General features: G+C 37.6%; 1 protein-coding gene across 3 annotated transcripts in view; it reads right to left on the minus strand.

The window, feature by feature from the left end:
• The window catches only part of NCAM2 (neural cell adhesion molecule 2), a 269,560-nt gene that overhangs the window by 82,860 nt on the left and 173,378 nt on the right, over window positions 1-13,322 (minus strand). For all 3 annotated transcript variants that reach the window (XM_043993010.1, XM_043993011.1, XM_043993012.1), the window contains 2 exons: window positions 13,170-13,266; window positions 4,651-4,824 (listed from right to left, as the gene is read on the minus strand). In XM_043993010.1, coding sequence (XP_043848945.1) covers window positions 4,651-4,824; window positions 13,170-13,266 — 271 coding nt within the window. The remainder of the gene's footprint in view (window positions 1-4,650; window positions 4,825-13,169; window positions 13,267-13,322) is intronic.

Genomic DNA, 13,322 nt, shown 5'->3' on the forward strand with positions numbered 1-13,322 from the left:
TGTTAATGGGGTTGGGAGTAGAAAGAACCCCACTCTTGTGTTTCAGCAGGAACATAAGTCACTGAATTCTTCCTAAAAGTCTTTGTAATCATTAAAAACATCTTCATAGTTTTCTCTTTTAAAAAGGATTTGTCTCACAAACCTCTGGGACAAGGACTAGGCATTACAGTGGAACTCCTGATCTCCTAGGGGACACCTGAATTATAGCTAATCAAGCAGTAGATTATAATTGTGATAGGCAAATTAATGAAGAGAATCCCCTGGGTTGAAATTAACTTTATAGCTTGGGAAAGTAGGGTTGTAGTAAAACAATCAGTTTAACAATAGTATGTGCAATATTTGTAAACCAATACAGAAAGTTATAGTGGGTTAGTAAAAATTTGATAAGCAAGGTGTTCCTAAGTGTGATCATTTTGGTAGATGAGTGGCTTTTAAAATCTTCTGCAGTAGATTTAGTTAGAAATAGTAAATCCCATAATATGAAATGCTTGGAATAAATAGCCCTTGTGTAAACTATAACACCAGATAAATAGATCCAGGTGTAATTAAATTTATTATGATCTCATTTTAATTGAAATTTATTTTTTATTATTATTATACTATATCAGGAAACTTATTAACTGTGTGGTTTTAAGGCAAATTACCCCAGTTATGTGATTTGCAATGTGTATAAAGATAATTTATTTGAAACATTAATCGGAAAATTCATTGTATTAGAAATGTTGTTTAAAAAGTAAACTTTTCTTTCATTCTTTTAGGTTATGGATTTAATTGGAAAAGATTGATGTAAACGTTAAAAAAACCTCTTCCAATAATTATAGTTTTGGGAGGATTTAGTTATTAAGGATCACATATCATTGAGAACAAGAATTGACTATAGTTTCAGATTGAAAACAGTAAAGATTCATCACTAAAAACACACACACACACACACACAACTTATCTTATTAGAGAGGTTTGCTAGAAGCAAGACATAAATTTAACACATCAATACTGGTCCTAAAGGCACAGGCCCAAGGCCTGGAATGACTAAAGCAGCCAAGAAAAGCCTGAATGCCAATTTACTAATTGGTTATTAATGTAATAGAAAAATGATCACTTCTCCCATTTCCCTCTTTGTTCTTTTGAATATATATTTGGCATATGTAATTATCTAATCTTAAAATTTTCACCAAAAATATTCACTCTAGCTATTTATTACGTTATTTACTCTAGTTATTTTCTTTCAGCTGTTCATTTCCCCCTTAGGAGGATGAGATGAGCTCTAATACCAGAATGAATTCACTTAAAAGTTTCCAAAATAATTTCAGTTGTAGCAAAAGGTTCTGAGATGAGACGTACAAATACACTGAGTAATCATTTTCTAAACAGTGCATATAAAATAGGTTTTTTGTAATAAAGCTCTTTTTTTTTTTTTGGCGGGGCAATGGGGGTTAAGTGACTTGCTCAGGGTCACACAGCTAGGAAGTGTCAAGTGTCTGAGGCCGGATTTGAACTCAGGTACTCCTGAATCCAGGGCCAGTGCTTTATCCACTGTGCCACCTAGCCACCCCTATAACAAAGCATTTTCAATTACTAGCCACATTCAAATGAATGACGTTGCGTAAAAGTGGCTATCTCTTTAAGGCAACACAAGATACACCACAAGCCATTCTTTTAAGATAACTAATTGAGCTGAAGTTATTTTCATTAACACAGAACAAGAGAACAGTTTTGATTTTAACTTCACTAAATAAGAGAACAAATCTGCACATCATTATCTAATTATTATCCCCATACCGTTGTGAGACATTAAAGACCTTATTCTGAACGGTAATATAGAACTAGTAATAGGCAGATGACAAAGCCAAATGCTCATCTATGTAGTTTGTTGAAAATATAGAAAGGACTAAAAATATAACACCTGCATCTTATTAAAGTAGCTGAGATGCACTCCAGTATTAGCCTATGAGATAAAGATCTAATAATATGTTCATACTGGCCACATGACATGATTATAGAAATTTGCCATAAAAGAAGAACAGGAATTTAGTTATACAGTAGGGAGAAATGTTTCCTTATCTTGATGTCAATTGCAGACTAGAGTCATATTGATGGTCAATTTCAGTGAGCTAGGCTTAAATGGTGGGATACTTTCCATTCAAAAGGAAATGGCTGGGGCAGCTAGATGGCACAGTGGATAGAGCACTGGCCCTGGAGTCAGGAGGACCTGAGTTCAAACCTGGCCTCAGACACTTGCCACTTACTAGCTGTGTGACCCTGGGCAAGTCACTTAACCCCAACTGCCTCACCAAAAAAAAAAAAAAAAAGACTATTAAAAGGAAATGGCAGGGGGCAGCTAGGTGGCGCAGTGGATAGAGCACTGGCCCTGGAGTCAGGAGTACCTGAGTTCAAAGCCAGCCTCAGACACTTAACACTTACTAGCTGTGTGACCCTGGGCAAGTCACTTAACCCCAATTGCCTCACTAAAAAAAAAAAAAAAAAAAAAGGAAATGGCAGAGGCAGCTAGGTGGAGCATTGGATAAAGCACTGCCATAGTTCAGTTGTAAGGTGATAAGGTGTTCTAGGATGGTGACAGTATTAAGGGAGAGAAGGGGAATGTCTTCCATTACCTCTTTGTCTCAAATGATATATAAGTTTGAGGCCTGACAGGCTCTGGGACATGGATGCCCTCTGACCCCCTGACCCCCCCAACATCAGTGTGATGCCCACTGTAGGCATGGAGGTCAAACACAGACTATCCTTTCTAGCAGCTGCTCTTTTCTTCTCCTTGTGAGAGTAGCAATAAAGTTTGTTAAAACTATCTCTGAGGAATGACTATTTTCATCAAAATTTCCCTGTACTACAATTTTATAAGTTAGTGCTACACATTATTTATAATTATAAAGCATATATGTTAAATAATATTCATAAACCAAATCCAATTGATTATTGCTAACATGCAATTATAAGGTGGCTTGCCCTGTGTATGACCAGACTCTCTCACCCTCCATCCCTCATTTCCCTGGCCTCTTGGATGGTGGGAACTGCTTTGATTGGCTGCATAGCAAGGAGAGGGGCATTCTACAAATAGGCCAGAGAGGCAGTTTTTTTCTGCTGTATATTGTGTGCTGTGCTTTTCCCCACTGCATCCAGAGGGTACAATTCACCAATGGTGTAGGTTCCACATATTGAACCAGGACAGGTGATGACTCCCACACTTCTCTTTTACTCAGGTTTTAAGAAATAGGTCTGGGGTTTTTCTGTTTCTGTTCTATTTCATTTGTCTTCAGTTTTTGGTGCTGGTAGCAATTCCCATCAGACCTAGGAATTCAAGCCATGGCAAACTTGGAGCCAGGATTCGAGGCAGGATTTTGCCACCAGCTAGCCAGGCATGGAAGCCTAGAGAAACCAAGGTGCCCAGGACTTGAACCTGAGAGGGTTTTGGATTTTGAATTTGGGGTTGGGCTCTATAGGTACCAAGCTAAACTGTGAAGCTAATACTATTCCCCTTCCCAGAGACTAAGGTGATATGGGGGCAAGAAGGATTATGCCACTTACATCTTAGAGGATAAATATGTATGCTTATGATTATACAGACAGTTTTAACTTTATGTAAATTTACATTATTCAAATTTGACTTTACATAAAACATTCTGAAAGAAATCCGTATTAAAGAAAAACAACCAAACCCCAACAGAACCCACCAATTGTTAACTTTACTGAACGATACTGGGCTTTCTCTCTGCTCCAGTCCCTTGGCTTGGCACTCCACAGCCTCCCACCCAACCCCCCACCGTCACCAAAAAAACCCAAACAAACCCCAAACCCAAACCCCTACCAAAAAATTCCTGTAAAAATACCCCTCCAACAGAAAAAAAGAAGGAACACACAGGGATCACATTACGTAAAAATTACTTCATGTAGAGGTCTGCAGTACAATACTTACATAAAGAAAGAACTGTCTGCACCCTTGAAATAAATATCTCTTTGTAAAAGCTGATCTGTTAGTGGCTAAATGTCAAATGGGGCATAGGGGACCACCCCCTACACTCTTTTTTTTTTAGTGAGGCAATTGGGGTTAAGTGACTTGCCCAGGGTCACACAGCTAGTAAGTGTTAAGTGTCTGAGGCCGGATTTGAACTCAGGTACTCCTGACTCCAGGGCCGGTGTTCTATCCACTGCGCCATCTAGCTGCCCCCACCCCCTACACTCTTTAGAGTGCCTAGACACCGTCTCCGCAATCCCATTAAAGGTAGCAGAGAACCCTGGGGAAGGGGTGAGATGTGACATATTTGGTCTTCAGGAAATGGGGGTGTCTAGGGTAGTCAATGTTAAACAATGCTTCAAATATTTGTCTCAAAACAAACCTAGGTTTAGAAATCTTGATAATAAAAATAGCATAGTTTCCCTGATTCGGGTGTTTAGTGACATCATTTTTTTAAATTTAAGAAGCACCCTCTATAGAAGTCAGTTATTGTGGATCAAGTAATTTCATTTAAACTTCCTAAAACTTTCCAAAGTTTTGTTCACTCAGTTTAGGTTAGTGAAACTTTTATTCTCCTTCCTTTGAAATACAAAATGTAATGCATGAAACAAAAATAAGAACTGACTTTGTACATTTAAAGACATCTCAAATTAGTAAAAAGGATTCCAAATTTGTTGACTCACTTGAAATTCCATGGGAGCGGAAGATTTTCCATGTTTCTGAAGTCACTTCTTTTACATCCAATTGATAGTGATGAATAGGTACACCACCATGAGAGTCTGGTTTGTTAAAAGAAACTTTGGCAATAGTTTGTGACAACTCTATAATTTTTACTTCATAAGGACTGGATGGTACATCTATGAGGGAATAAAAAAATGGAAACAAAAAAGTAAACTGAGAAAAACCAACACTTCCTTTATATTTAATAACACAAATAATAGAAAATTCTTATTCAGGTAGTTTAACCGATATGACCTTCAAAAGTATATACTTAGCTAGATACTCTGCTTTGATCAATAGGAAATCAAAAGTGAGAAATTCATCCTTTCACTCTCTGGTAACAAAGTAGCATTAAACCAATGCAAAACCAAACTTTATTTTATTGATATGGGTTTCCATTGTCATTTTAAAAATGAGATGATGTTTTCAGCATTTCAATTATTTGGAAGAATTCTGAATAGGTTTATTTTTGGGTGGAGGCAGGGTTACTTAAATATTTGGAACAGTAGCATAACTATAAAATTCAATTTTTCAATTCTTAGAAATTTATATGGTGTTTTAAAGTTTATAAAACACAATTTATCATTCTTCAGAAAATCAAAATATGAAATTCAAAAGATAGTTTCATTTACTTGATGTTCATTTGAAATAAACCTTCAGTTGAGATAGTTTGACTTTAACACACTTATTTATAGAAAAGATTTATTAATAAACTACAAATGGGGAATATTCATTACTTTATTTCTTATATAAGATATAAATCCTCAAAAAGAAAACTCTGGGATGATATTTTTTAAATTATATTTTTCTGTGTCCAATGAATTTGTTGAAGATTAACAAGTAATCTTGTCCCATGTATATTTCAATTAAACATGCCAAAATATAAACAAAAGTCTAGTCATTCTTATAATTATCTACAAAGGTTAAATTTCTAAAGTTGTAATCTTTCCCCTACAATCTTATATATACTAGATTCAGATAATCTTTTTAAACTGTCTTTTTAATCAGCAGAGATGTCTTCTTCCCCTCCCATTCTACCTTCCCCCATCCAATTGAGAATGAATGAGCAACTAAACCCCAATTATAAACATGTATAGACAAGCAAAACAAATTTCCATATTAGCTATGTCCAAAAGAAAAAATATATAAATGTACATGTGAATAAGTGTACATATATTTCTCTCCCTTGATGAATATCATCTTAAGAAATTATTCATATATATTTTTTTAATGAGATTGAGTTCAATAGGTGGATTTGAATTTTAAAGTGCATTATAACTTTACATTTTTGGAATTTCTGTTTGAGACAGGCTTGCTGGAAAGAATAAAAAGCTAACATTTTTAATGATTATTTTTCCTTTGTTTTGTCAATCAATCAGTAAACATTTATTAAGTGTCTACTATATGCCAGGCACTGTGCTAAGTGCTAGGGATACAAAAGAGGCAAAAGATAGTCCCTCACCTCAATAAGTTCACAATCTAATGGAGCAGTATAGAAAGGGAAGAGAAAAGGTCTCAGGACAGAACCCTGAGGGCAACCTACCTTAAGAAGGCATGATCTGGATGAGGATCCAGCAAGTGATCTGAAAGGTGGGAAAAGAATCAAGAGAGAGTGGTGTGCCCAAAAGCTAGAGAGAAGAAAGTATCAAGGAGGAAAGAATGATCAGCAGTGTCAAAGACTACAGAGAGGTTGATGAGAATGAGCACTGAGAAAAGAAATCACTGATAACTTTGGAGAAAATGTTGGAGAAAAAATTTGGAGTTTCAGCGGAATGATGAGGCTGGAAGCTGGACTATAAAAGGATTCATTCCGAAGGGAGAGGAGAGAAAGTGGTTGGTACCTATTGTAGCCTGCATTTTTGAGGAATTTAGCTACAAAGGAGAAGAAATTATATAACATAATAGTTAGGGATGGAATGGTCAAGTGAAGATTTTTTTAAGGATGGGTGAAACATCAGTATGTTTGCAGGAATTAGGCAATGAGACGGGAGAAAGGGAGAAATTAAAAATAAATGCTAGAGGGGGAGATCATAAAGGGGGCATTCTGTTAGAGGAGACAGGATGGAATGGGATCACTATAGAGGGTCAGCCTTAGTAAGGAGTAAGGCTAACTCATCATATGAGACAGGGGTGAAGGCTTCTGACTGATAAGAGATGAGGAAGATGTGAAATGAGGGAGTTCATGGTGAACAGCTTTAAGCAAATATATTTAAAATATAAGGTAAGGTTTTCAGCTGAGAGAGTGGGAAGAAGGGGAGCCATGGTAGGTTTGAGGAGGGATGGAAAGGTTTGGAAGAGCTGGTGTAGAAAATGCGATAGTGAGTGAGGGCGGAAGAGAAAGATTACCTAGTAGCAGTGAAGAACCAGTTGAGGTTAGATAACATAAATTTGCAGTGGACTCAGGAAGAATCATTGCATGCTTTTTTCCATCTTAGTTTAGCAACGTAATTTAGGAATAAAGGCAGCAAATGGCAGGCTCATGCTTGGTAGGGTATAAATGGCAATGTGGTAAGGGGGCTAGGAATTCAAAAGAAGGAGCCAATGTAGAGTTAAATTGATTCACCAAGATGGAGAAAAGAGGAAAGAGTGGCTGGGGTGAGGTGGATGGTCTGGGAGAAAATTGAAGAGTCAAGAGATTAAAGGCTATTATATGGACAAAGAGTAGAATTCTGTAAAGGAGGTAGAGGGAGAGTTGAAAAGCCAGTATGTTATGGTCTGATAATGGTTTTTCACAATTCTTAATGTGAAGGTGGTACATTTGTGGGTAATGGCAAGATAGAAAATGTGACTATGAGTGTGGCTGAGATGTGGTGGGGGAGAAGCTCATGGGAGGTGAGTAGGTTGAGAAACTGAGTGGTTGGGATGTTTGGGGCAGAGTTGATAAGTACGTTGAAGTTCTCAAGTATGAGGGCAAGAGTTGGGGAGCAGAGAAAAATTATGAGCTATGTAACACTCACTGAAGATGGAAGGGTATCTGTAGACAACAACTAGCAGTATTTTGACTGGGTAGTCGATAGGAATAGCATGAAACACAAAGGAGGAGAGATTAACTGAGTGATGAAGATGGGGGAGAAATTGGAAGTGACAGTAGAGAATAAGGAATATTGCAATTCCCTCCCTCTACCGATGAGCCAAGAGTGAAGTACTGGAGAAGGGTGGCTATGGAGGCTGTGTGATCTGGGGAGAGTCAGGTTTCAGATTTAGGATGAAGGGAAGTTTGTTGGGAACAGTGAATGGACGTTCCAGAAGGCACAGTGGAAAGGCTAGGTGGTGCTTGGTTGGAACTTTGGGGTCGGAAGGTTGAAGGGGGATGGGAAGAAGAAGTCAGAAGGTCAGGGATAGGCAATTTGGTTTGGATGATGATTTAGGAATTACTGGGATGTGAAGGGCATGGCCAGGTGTGAGAACGCCCATCAGTGTGGGGAGGGTGCCCCACTTCCATAAGAGGTTGGAGATCAGGCTGGGGGCAAATGCCGTCTGAGATGGGAGGGACACGGTCAGATTGTCTGAAGGGAAGCGCTGCTTCACTACCCTTCCCTCTGAAGGGCAGAGATCAGGCAGGAGAAGGATGCAACAAGAGATGGAAGTCAAACCTACACAGCAACTTTCCTTTTCCCCTTCTCTCATGGGACAGATGCAGCAGCAGATGGAAGGGCTGAGATCAAAGGGTAGGTTGCTCCTCTTTGTCCTGGGGGGGTTCTTCACGTCCAGGCTGGGAGGTCGGGTTGGCAGCAGGAGGTGGATGTTGCCTTGTGCCAGCACAGATTGAAGTCGTTGCTCTGGGGCAGAGGGAAGCTTGTCCCTTGCTGCCTTCCCTCAGGAGGACATGCTGCAGCCATCAGGGGATGGAAGGCACAAGGTACATCATCAGAGCATCTGGCTCATCTCACGCGAGGAGGCTGGCAGTGAGGGGGCAGAAGGGAGTGGTAACATCCCTGTGTTGGGGGAAGTCCTTTGGGGCAGAGGGAAGACACCCTGCCTTGCCACCTTCCCTGAGTGGGGCACGCTGCTCCCAAGAGGAGATAGAAGGCACACGATGCTCTTCTCCTCACCTGAGGAGGCTGGCAATGAGTCAGTTTGTCATCATTCAAATTCTGGGGATGAGCACATCCAAAAATAAAATAGGAATTTTTTTGCAGAAATAGAATTTTGTTAAATGTTTTACAAATTACCACATGAATGCTGAATGTAATGGCAGACTAGGCTCACAGAAATTTCTGTGTGAAAAGGACTCTCAAGATAATCTGTAGGAGCAGAGAATTTCTGGCTCAGGCTTCTTGCCTCCACTGTGCTAAGAAAAACTCTGCCCCAGTCTTTATCTCAAACTTCTTGACACTGCTTAAAGCAAGCAGGTCGAGCATCCTGCTGGTGTGCAAGACCAAGTTTAGGACATTGACTTCTGCTCCAGTATTGACCAGCCTGACCTATAGCTTTGAGCACGCTTTCCTGACCTTCCTGATGCAGACCTCCTTATCCTCCCAGTGTGTTGCTTGTTTCCTGCTGTGTACATCCTCATCTTCCTCTGTTCTGCTTTCTGTAAAATTCCAAGGTTTCCATCCTGCTTATGTATTCACATTCTATATAAAGTTGCTGAAACCGATGCTCTGGGCTCACTGGCTGATTTCGGTTTCCAGTGTAGCCTGAGCTCTGAGTGTAATAAAAACTGTAGGCATTGTTGATTCAGTAATTCACAGTGGTATCTAATCGATGGACCTTGGATAATTTCTGTCTTATCTATTCTGACTCTCATTTTCTATTTGAGAAAACTGAAGCCCAAGAGTTATGACATAAACTCCTTGAGAACAGGGACTGCTTTTGCTTTTTAGTAGTATCCTCAGTGCTTAGCACAGTGCCTGGCACATAATAGGTGCTTGATATATGTTAACTGGTTGATTGATAAGACAAGTAATTGGCAGATATATGACTACAAGTCTCCTACAAACTAAAACAACATTCATTTTATTATAATCATTAGCACGTGAGTTTCCCATTTTCCAAACCTGGACTTACATCTGAATCTTTTCTAATGGAGAAATCCTTATTTATTGGAGGAAAAGAATTTCACAGGATAAGAAGATATAGATAAGTTTGCAATATGAACCATGTAAGTAACCAAACTGATGAAGTCACAGATCCACTTAAGAATGAAGGCACTGAAGAATGTTTTAAACAACAATGATTTAAGCAGGACTCCTAACAGTATTAAATAAACGTACACTACACTGGAAAACTTGGTGTTACCTAAGTAAACTTTTTCAAGCACTTTTATTTATTAATATTCTAGCACTTGCTGTTATAGACCTGGAATTGAATCTTTTGAAACCTGTGAATGCAATACTCCTCAGGTGGGAGTTGAAGAGCTCTTCATGTCTGCATAATTCCCAGTGCTGTTAATAGCTTTTAGTATATGCAGTGACACTATTGAGTAAATGTAACACTCTTTAGTGGATCACTCCTACATCTCTGCACCTGTATTTTTTGAAGGAGCCCATGGCAGGATGGAGTCAAGATAGCAGAGTAGCAGGAAAAAGTACATCCTAACTCCAGCATTAAACCTCCTTCACAAAGATCTAGAAAAGACACTAAACTTAATTCTGATTGGGGAAATCCAAGAAAACATCACAATAAATCATTTTTCTAGCCCATGATGGCTTAGGGAGACAGAGAGGTCTGTAGACTCTTGTGATTGGGTGTGGTCAAAAGCACACTGTGTATGGAGCACTCCAGCACTCAAGTACTGAAAGAGACGTAAGCCTGGGCTAGGCAAGAAGAGAAGCCAGAACGATATTCCTGAGCTAGCTCAGGGTATAGGAATGAATGCTATCTGGCAGCTTACAGCCAAGAGTAATTTGCCCAGAAAAACTGAGTATAACGTGCTGGGGGATAAAATAGATATTTAATGAAATAGAGGACTTCTAAGCATTCCTGATGAGAAAACCAAAGCTGAATAGAAAGTGTCATACAAACACAGGAGATAAGAGAAACATAAAAAGGTAAATATGAGCAGCAATCATAAGGGACTAAATCTCTTGCTGCATCTTTTTCCTGCCCAATCTCTAACCTTCAGAGGGAAGATAAGTGAAGCAGCACTTCCCATCAGAAAATCTGATAATGTACCTCCTGTCTCATACAGCACTTGCCTCCAGTCTGATATCCAACCTCTTTTTGGAAGAGAGGCTCAGAAGAATAGATATATGAGAAGACACTTCCACCTTACATCTTTGCAGAAGTGGGAGATCCACAAGTATTGTACATTGTACATATTTTCATACTTTTTTGAGGTATTGATTAGTTATACTTATTTTTTCTCTTTTTCGGTTTAAAATATTTGTTATATGGTATGGCTCTCTGTGAGCAGAAGGAGGGGGAATGCTGGAGAAAGCTAAAGTTATGTATTAAAACTCAAAATATATCAATAAAACATTTTTTTAAAAGTACTACTATATTTCAATAAGGACCCAACTGATTGGTTATCATAAATCTGAAGTGGACCCAGTTAGTCCAATTTCATGATTTCTTATAGCCCTATATGGTAGCTTGGGAATAGGAAATAAAGAAGTAGGTGGTATGAGTTAGCAGGGCTAAGGATTAGTGAAGATAGAGGGGAGCAAAAGAAGTAATCAAGGGTCTGGGAATTAAAGAGTCAATGAAAGGATATTAGGAAATGACTGATGATAGGGTTAAGGCTTAGAAGCATGGAAAGTGAAAAAAGACAATGATTGATGTTGTGGGAGAACAGAAAGGAACTGAAAAACTAGATGACATCGAGGGTGAAACATATTCATGGGACAAGTAAGAGTGGAGATTCCAGAAAGAAAATTAATAAGGATACATATAAATTCTAGGAGTTAAAAAGATCAGATTTGGAGGGAATGAAAGGAAGAAGTCAGAGGCCTTGGGTTGGAATCTCTATTCTGCTATTTAACGCTAATGTGACTTCGGCAAATTCAATTCCATATACATGTATCATACAAAAATAAAATTTCAAACTCCAGTTCCTCCTCTCAAAGAGCTTACATTCTGTTAGTAGGTGTTAATGATGTATACACGGAGAAGCAAATGAAGTAATTTGAAGAAAGAGAGAGAGGGAAAGGGAAGAGAAGGAAATATTTATATGGCACCTACTATAGAGTACTAATAACTGGGGATGGGGGATAGGGGGTAGGAAAGGTGTCATCTGACGTTTTAAATCTTATAGAAAGATAAGAATTCTGAGAGAAGGAGATGATAAGAGTGTATTACAGGTATAGGGGACAGCTTATGCAAAAGCACAATGATGGCAGAATGTAAGGTCAAGACTAGAGAAAAGTATCATATAAATGTAGGTTCACATTTCCTCCAATTAAGTCCAATAATCTTTAAGGTATTTTCCAGTTCTAAATCATATGATCCTATATAAGTATAACTCTCCCTCTGGGATACTTTCAACTTTCTCCAGTATTCTTCTGTTGGTTGACAGAAGGGCAAGGGGAAGGGTGACTACTTTTGGGTTGTACTTTCTAATCCTGAGGGTGACTATTCCCAATACTATATCTCATGGGGTTCCTTTAGGGTGCCCCATTAATAATCAACTAGTAATCTCAACTAACTCTTAGCAAAAACATTTACTAAGAAGGTATAATAATAAGAGCAGTTACTATTAAATATTCCTCCCATGAGGAGAACATACTCCCACAAATACATAGGGGAGGGTGGGTTCAAACTTAGAGTACAATTGTAGTGAAGCTGAGGTTTAGAAAAGTAATTCATTTTCATTTATTATCTGAGATCCACATTTTAAAACATTGTTCCATTTGATTTCCTTGCAACAATTAATGACAAATATTAAAGAAAGGCCTGTGAAGTTTCAAAGAAATGAATTCACTGAAATATTCAGAGACCTAACAAATTTATATTTATAAATATCTAGAAAGTTAATAACAATGAATTTATATATATATTTTTTAGTTTTGGGTCTTTGAAAGTCAAAGGCAGAATTTAGACATCTTTTTAAAAAAACTAAACTTTTGTAAATTAAGAATGCTTTAGAAACAAATGAAATGTCTATTTAAATAATAATATTTATAAAGATTTTAAAAGTGTTATTTACTTTACAGAAGAATTTAGCATGTACTTCCTTTAAATTATTATTAAATATTTATTATAAACATCAAATAAACAAAATTAAATAAATATAAACTAAATTATTATTAAATAAATCTATTAATTTTTTGTGTATTTAAAATATTTGATTAAAAACCCCTTTATTACCCAAAAAATCTAACCCTTGTTATACATTTGGCCATTTTATATAAGGTGGTGTACAAGTAGCCCCTCTAATAGGGGCTAACATTTGGAATATTTCTGGTCTCATAAGATTTGGTTGTAAAGTATGACAGCACTGTTAAAAATTAGGATTATTACAAATATACAATTAAACTTTAATATTATTTACTCATAATTATATAGCACTGTATAAAATTAACATAAATATTGTACTTACCAGCCAAAGCAAGAATATATTCCTGAAATCTTGTTCCAATTCGGTTTGTGGCAGTGCAATTATACCGTCCAAAGTCACTGTCAGATGTAGGTGCAATCTTAGTAAAAAAGAAAAAGAAAGAGAAAGAGAATGAGAGACATTTTGAAAACATGT

This window comes from Dromiciops gliroides, chromosome 3 (assembly GCF_019393635.1).
Source record: "Dromiciops gliroides isolate mDroGli1 chromosome 3, mDroGli1.pri, whole genome shotgun sequence".
Classification (NCBI taxonomy): Eukaryota; Metazoa; Chordata; class Mammalia; order Microbiotheria; family Microbiotheriidae; genus Dromiciops; species Dromiciops gliroides.